This window comes from Alosa pseudoharengus, unplaced genomic scaffold (assembly GCF_046254945.1).
Source record: "Alosa pseudoharengus isolate Yale_2024_CS ecotype anadromous, Long Island Sound unplaced genomic scaffold, YU_APseudo_1.1 YU_APseudo_1.1_scf_7, whole genome shotgun sequence".
NCBI lineage: Eukaryota > Metazoa > Chordata > Actinopteri > Clupeiformes > Clupeidae > Alosa > Alosa pseudoharengus.
Genome location: NW_027468859.1, coordinates 34,047,126 through 34,053,912, shown reverse-complemented (window position 1 = coordinate 34,053,912; position 6,787 = coordinate 34,047,126). Strand labels below are relative to the sequence as shown.

At 39.8% G+C, this 6,787-nt stretch overlaps 1 protein-coding gene across 1 annotated transcript; it reads right to left on the bottom strand.

Moving 5' to 3' along the window:
* Positions 1 to 506: 506 nt before the first annotated feature.
* Positions 507 to 6,255, bottom strand: LOC143109299 (uncharacterized). The gene is made up of 4 exons (XM_076271951.1): positions 5,436 to 6,255; positions 5,264 to 5,344; positions 5,027 to 5,095; positions 507 to 733 (listed from the first exon to the last, which is right to left on the bottom strand). Exons 1-4 carry the CDS (start codon positions 6,253 to 6,255, stop codon positions 507 to 509), a joined length of 1,197 nt encoding a protein of 398 aa, XP_076128066.1.
* Between the last annotated feature and the right edge of the window lie 532 nt (positions 6,256 to 6,787).

Genomic DNA, 6,787 nt, shown 5'->3' with positions numbered 1-6,787 from the left:
AGATACTGAAGAACACGCTGCATCCATGCTTCGCTGTGTTGTTCCAGTAGCTTTTTGTACAGCTGAGTCACACTGTTGCCCATTGTCCTCTCCCTCATCATCCTCAGCACCCTGATGTCACATGCGTATCTAAGGAAAGAGGAGTGAAGAGTGTAATGTCTAAAAAAAATAATAACGCAAACAACACAAATAAAAGCAACTAACAAGTGACATCCATTATGAATTACCTGTATGTTAGCAAAGCTGGAAACTGGCTGCGGTGGCCCATGTCCAGCTGTCTTAAGATGTCTTCAGACCAAGCAGGATACTTTTTTGCGCAGCGTTTGCACTCCAGGTACTCAGTTGCAAGGTCATACCACCCGTCAATGTCCAACACCTTGCGCACTGTTCGGTACAGTCCTGCTGCTGTTAGTCGGTGCTTGCCACAGGCCGGACGAAGACAGACAACAGGAAACAGCCACATCTTATGGGGCATCCATAAGAACAGCGGCCGACAGAAAAAGTGGTCAGGAGAGGCGGGAGGCTGGCCAAAGCTTCAGCTGGGCCACTAGCTCTGGCTTGCCGGTTCTAGGGTTGGCCTTGAATAATGTGTGCCGAATCCACTCCTGCTGGAAAGGTGGAAGCTGATCCTTCCAGTGACTGGGAAGCTCAGCTGGTGGCTGATTAACAAGACCTGGCATCGCTACTGGAGGGAGATCAGCACAGGCCTCTAAATGCAGAGTCGTTGCAAGAGCTAATCAAGGAGAAACAAAGCAAACAGGCAGCAAAACAATATTACACTGTATTCCCCAACAGTGTTGTAAACTCAATAAAATTGCAGAGCTGTACTCAAAGCTGCCATATTGTTCAGGCACCACAAAAGTTTTAAGTTCACTCAACTAGTTTCCCAGTTATTGATTATTTTGACAGAATTACCTCTTAGTATATGAGTAGAACCAACCCCCAAACTCATTTATTTCAAGAGTGGATTGAAATTACGTCTGACGTAATAAAGACGTGCAACTTCATTGGTTAGGTTCATATCAACATGGCAAATAACCTAATAACCTACAAGACTAATTGTTTGCAAGGACTGCTGCGCACCCGGATGTACGCAGGCAAGCTGCAAGCAATCGGTGAGATGATCTATCAATCATCATCAGACTGCTACTACACAAATGTAAGAACGGCCCTTAATGAAGGTGTACTTTGTTTATTTATTTGTGTACCGTCTTCCAGCGGGCAGACCTCAGCTAAAGTGTAGGCTATGTAAGAGAGACCTTTTGCGGGCTAGCTGCATGTTTTATAGCGAGTTAACTAAAGTGTGTTGTCTGAGCTGTCAGCCAGCCAGCTAGCCAGCCTGTTGTTGCACTACTTTAGTGGAAACTGGACAGACAAACAGTAGCCTATGGTTTAGCATTACCAAAGATCCTTTTATGAACCGTTTCTGGTGTGGCCTACTTTGGCCGCGCAGGTTAGACACCAAAGCAACGTTTCATAAGTTGGAAATCAAACACATGACACGCACAAACAGGCAGCGCACTTTTAAACATTTTATTAGTAGCCTACCATAAGCTGCCATAAGCTATATGGTTCGCATCAGCTGCTAGATGTAATGCAAAGTAACACTGCAGGGTAATTCTTCAACTATGATACTTTTCTTGTCCCTAAAAACACAGTTTATTTGCTTCATAGTAGGCCTACTAAAGAATCTAGTAGAAAAAAACATCATAATTACATAACGTATGGCAGGGACGCATTTTTTTTTTAAAAATCTTAATGCTTTTAAATCTTAAATTTGTCTATGTATGTCATGATCATCTCCACCACACTTTGTCGTTTCCATCACAACACATATTTTAAGTTAAACATGTAAAAATAATACAACATACAACTTTTCTGGAAAATTAATACATTTAATATTTTGGCTGATATGTGTAATATTTAATAAAATACATTTGGAACAGTAGATGTTATTTTGCTTGAAAACACACGTTTTGTTGTGTTTTGGAAACATGTGATTGGGCAGTCGTGGCCTACTGGTTAGGGCTTCGGACTTGTAACCGGAGGGTTGCTGGTTCGAACCCCGACCGGTAGGAACGGCTGAAGTGCCCTTGAGCAAGGCACCTAACCCCTCACTGCTCCCCGAGCGTGGCTGTAGCAGGCAGCTCACTGCATTGGGATTAGTGTGTGCTTCACCTCACTGTGTGTTCACTGTGTACTGAGTGTGTTTCACTAATTCACGGATTGGGATAAATGCAGAGACCAAATTTCCCTCACGGGATCAAAAGAGTATATATAAGACAGTTAGACTTTTGGAATAAAATGTCAAAAATATATATTATTCAAGTGAAATCTTTACAGCCACTATTCGGGCACGTTTCTAGATAGAGTAGATAATTAAACCATGCAAAAAGATTTTTACTGAAAGATGTTACATTTTCTGAAAATTACCAGGTCAAAGAGAGTCATAGTTGAAGAATGCTACTGCAGCAATAGCATATGTCTTATATTAACGTCAATTCCAGTTTTGTTAACACGGATAGGAAGCCAAGTTGTAGCTCCGAACTTACTGACAATAGCCTAAGCATGATCAATGGCAACATCTGACTTTGATAGGCCTGCCTATACAGAGAGATGAAGAGACTGTCTGACTGACTTTTGTTCAAAAAAGTGAAATAATACTGTTCATAATCTTTTTCCCCTCAGGACCAGATGGCTGTGTGACATGTTTTCAGTTCTGTGCAAGGAACCACCATCACACCATGGTAAGTGATAACTTATTTGTCCTCCATTTACTAGTGTCACAATGTAGCCAACATGTAGCCTATATTATTATAAGTTATAGGGATATTTTGTAAGCATTTATTTACCAATGAGAATAGCCTAGCCTAATGTTATTCATTGACTACTCTACTCATTAACTAATTACTGTCATGTTCTTCAGACAGAAGAAATTGACCTGCCAGACTTCTCCGATGCAGCTGTAGCTATTCTCACTGTCTCGGGTGATACAGACTCCCTTGTGAAGTTTGGTCCTGCTATCCATTCTATAGTTCTTGACGGAGATATTGTTGTGTGTGATATAGCAGAGTTGACAGATACATAATTTGGCTATTTGCCTTAATTTATGCACTTCATCTCGATTATCCAAAGCAATTGTCCTACACATTTAATTTCATTCAAAAAATTATAATGGGTTTGGAAGACCTGAAGCGGTTACCTCCTAGACTGCTGCTTAGCCTTAAAAATAAATTGCTGATGATGGATGAGTAAGCATTCTGTTTTCCAAATCTCATGGTTGTACTGCCAGCATGTTAATACTCAAGCAAGCAATGGAGCTTTTTCGCTTTTATTTATGTTGGCCTATTATTTTGTTATTTGAGTATTATTACCTTTGTTGAAGTGGTAAAAGGTTGTTATTTCTTTGATGTTCTGTATTAACCGCATTGCTGGGGATGTTGTTCTGTTAGAATTCTAATGGAATTGTTAAATAAATGGAATCTGCATTGAAATTGTCTTTTGAGTAGTTTTTTATTTGAATCATACAAATAAAATATTTTTGATTTTGAGGTAAATAGTAAACCCAAACAGTCAAAAAATGTGTTTCAATAGAGTGAAGTCAACTTAAAAATATAAGAGACTGAAGTGACAATGTTTAGGTTTGAGAAACTGAATGATCAGGTTCATTGAACTTATCAACAATTTAAGTAGCGATTACTTAAAATGTTTGTTTGTCAAATTATTATGTTTCAGTTCATCAACTTCCTAAAAATATGAGTGTGAATAACTTCTAGTTTAGAGTAGTAATTACTTAAAAGGTTTGTTTGTTGAAATGATTTGTTTTAATGTTGTTCATTTTCTCAAAGATTTGGAGTCTTAAGAGCTTGTCTGACTAATGTAACAATAACTTAAAATATCTATCTCACATTATTCTTTTTAATTTTATCCTTGTCCTTAAAGATTTTGAGCATTAAAAAAGTCAAATTTTAAGTAGAAATTACTTAAAATATTTTGTAACATAGCTAAATATTTTGAGGTAATCAGTTTCATCAAACATTTTGAGTTCATTGAACCTGTTGGGGTTTACAGTGTAGGATGACTGTTGCATTTCATAGTAATATGCCATAAATGCAGCCCACAAACAGGCACAGTGCAGAAATACTACAGAGGGAAACAGCAAGGAAATGGAGACGGCAAAGAACCCAGTGTACACTTTTTTGAAGAAGTGCACTCAAAGAATGCCTTCCAGTTAATGTGATTTAATTCTGTTTTGTGAAGTAAAATATAAAATAGGGCTGTCAAAATAACTGATTAATTTTCTATTAATTAATTTGAGAAAAAATAACTGATTAAAAAAATTAGTGCAGATTAATTGATTCCGTATGACCTTTGACCCCGAGCCGTTCTAGTCAGTAAAAATTAGACTGTAAAATGAAGAAGAGAGAAGAAAACGTGCTGCTTGGATCATTGATTGGAACATTTACTTTTAAAAAACGGCCTGATGGTATTGATAAAAATAAAGTGTTGAAAATAAAGTCCTCTGCAATGTCTGCAGCAAGGAATTTGCATATCACCGGAGTTCATCAACTCTATAGTCGCACATCAATGCAAAGAAATAAGTGTTGACATTGAGGGGAGTGTTAATTTATTTTCATTGTGTCCCCTAGGTTATATCTGTGGCCTGAAATGCCTTATGCCTAAAAAATGCCTAAAAACTTATTCCCGAAGCACTTTTGAATTTATTTCCTCAGCATATTAGGTCATATCATAGATTATTATGGCAATTATTTGAACACTGAAAATAATAATAAAAGAGTTTTTGAACTTTAATGTCACTAATGCTGATTATTCAATGATTCATTTGAATTTAAATATTTAAAATGCTTTGACAGCAAAAATTATATATGCGATTAATTTAGATTAATTAATCACAGAGTATGTAATTAATTAGATTAATTTTTTTAATCGATTGACAGCCCTAATATAAAATGAAGAATAGAAATTTTCCACAAAATAATATTGGCATTTGTGTCATATGCCACACCTGTATTTAGCTGTGCTTCACATTGCGATGCAGCAGATACCAGTTCTTCATAGTCATCCTCAGAAGTCGCTGGAGAACAAATGTTAAAACTATCAGGCTTTTATTCTTTAAAGTGGAGCTTAAACTCTTGAGCATAATAATTGCATTACTTATAATTCCTTTTATGAGTACATTACAATAAAACTACTGGAACTTGTGAATACAGAGACAAATGTATGCAAGATGGTGAATACTTACCAGTAGGGAAAAGCTCCTGGTGGGCCAAGTGTTCGGTCGGGGGTTTTGCAGCCGGAGTTAAGATGCACCGCGGTGCTGGAGCTGGAGAAAAGTGTCTGTATAGTCAGGTAAAATGGTAAAGCTATACATGTAGAACTGCTGTAGGAGAAATTCAAAGTTCACTCCTACTCACAAGGGTTAACTGGTGACATCAGCTTCCTTGCCAGCTGTGAGGGAGACAAGTTTTTGCTACGCGCCAGCAGCGCTTTCACAGTGGCAGGTTTCCATGCACCAGTTTGGATTCCTGCAGACGGAGGTGCAGAGGAGCCGGAGGCTGCAGATGGAGGTGCAGAGGAGCCGGAGGCTGCAGACAGAAGTGCTGCAGAGGGAGGTGCAGAGGAGCCGGAGGCTGCAGATGGAGGTGCAGAGGAGCTGGAGGCTATAGATCTCTTCAAGGTGCGTCTCTTCAAGACGTATGCCTTGAAAACTGCCATGTTGGTGTTGGGCCGGGCAGCTGCTGTAACCAGGTACTTGATGAGGGCCTGGGCCTCCTTGCTCTGGTCCTCATAAACCTCCTTCATGGAGCGGCCTTGGAAATCTCCAAACTCCACCATTAAACAGCCCTGGTCTCCAGTTTCCCGCGCTTTAGCCTGCATTTCCTGCTTCTTACTATACTTCTCCAGTTCCTCTGTGAATTCTCTGATGTGAGAAGTGTACTGCTGGAACAGCTGTTCGTTTTCTGACAGAGGGGTTGCCTGCGCCCTCTCCTTTGAAATACTATGCACCAAATACAGTGCATAGCCAAGACTGTTCTCCAGGAGCCATCTAAATCTCTGGCCCTGGTACATGCCAAACTGAAACTGGCAGTGAGCCAGTACTAGAATTCGGTCAGTGGGGTCTCCACCATGGTCGGTGACATAAATACTGGCCTCCGCCAACACCTCCTCTTTTGGCTTAGCCCTTTCAGCCCTTCCAGAACTTTTAACCAAATTTGCCTCCCCCGATGGCGCCATGAGAATTCTGGTCGACTTGGCTGACTGGCGGCGAAACACTGGATAGGCATACATGTTCTGAATGAAAAAAATAAGAACAAAAAGACTGTTATTCAAGTGTGTACATTCCACTGTAATGCAGTGTAACTAGTGTGATTTAACTGCACCAAAGGTTGCCTGCCCCCCAGGGCTAAATCAGTATTCGTCTGTGGGCAATTTTTTTTATTTTTATTTTTTTTAAATGAGGGGAGGCAACCTCTGTTACAGCGCTTTCACAGTGGCAGGTTTCCATGCACCAGTTTGGATTCTTGCAGATGGAAGTGCAGAGGAGCCGGAGGCTGCAGATGGAGGTGCAGAGGAGCCGGAGGCTGGACAAATCTGTTAGTGATTATCTAATTTCACAACATGGGTACCATTCATACAGCTAAAACAAATTACATTATTTATTGTAATTATGCTGCCCTCATACCTATTTTGCAGGACTAGACAGCTAGCTAACACTGGTCTCAATAATGTGAAGGAATTTCAATTCATGGGTTTCATCAGTTCCCTT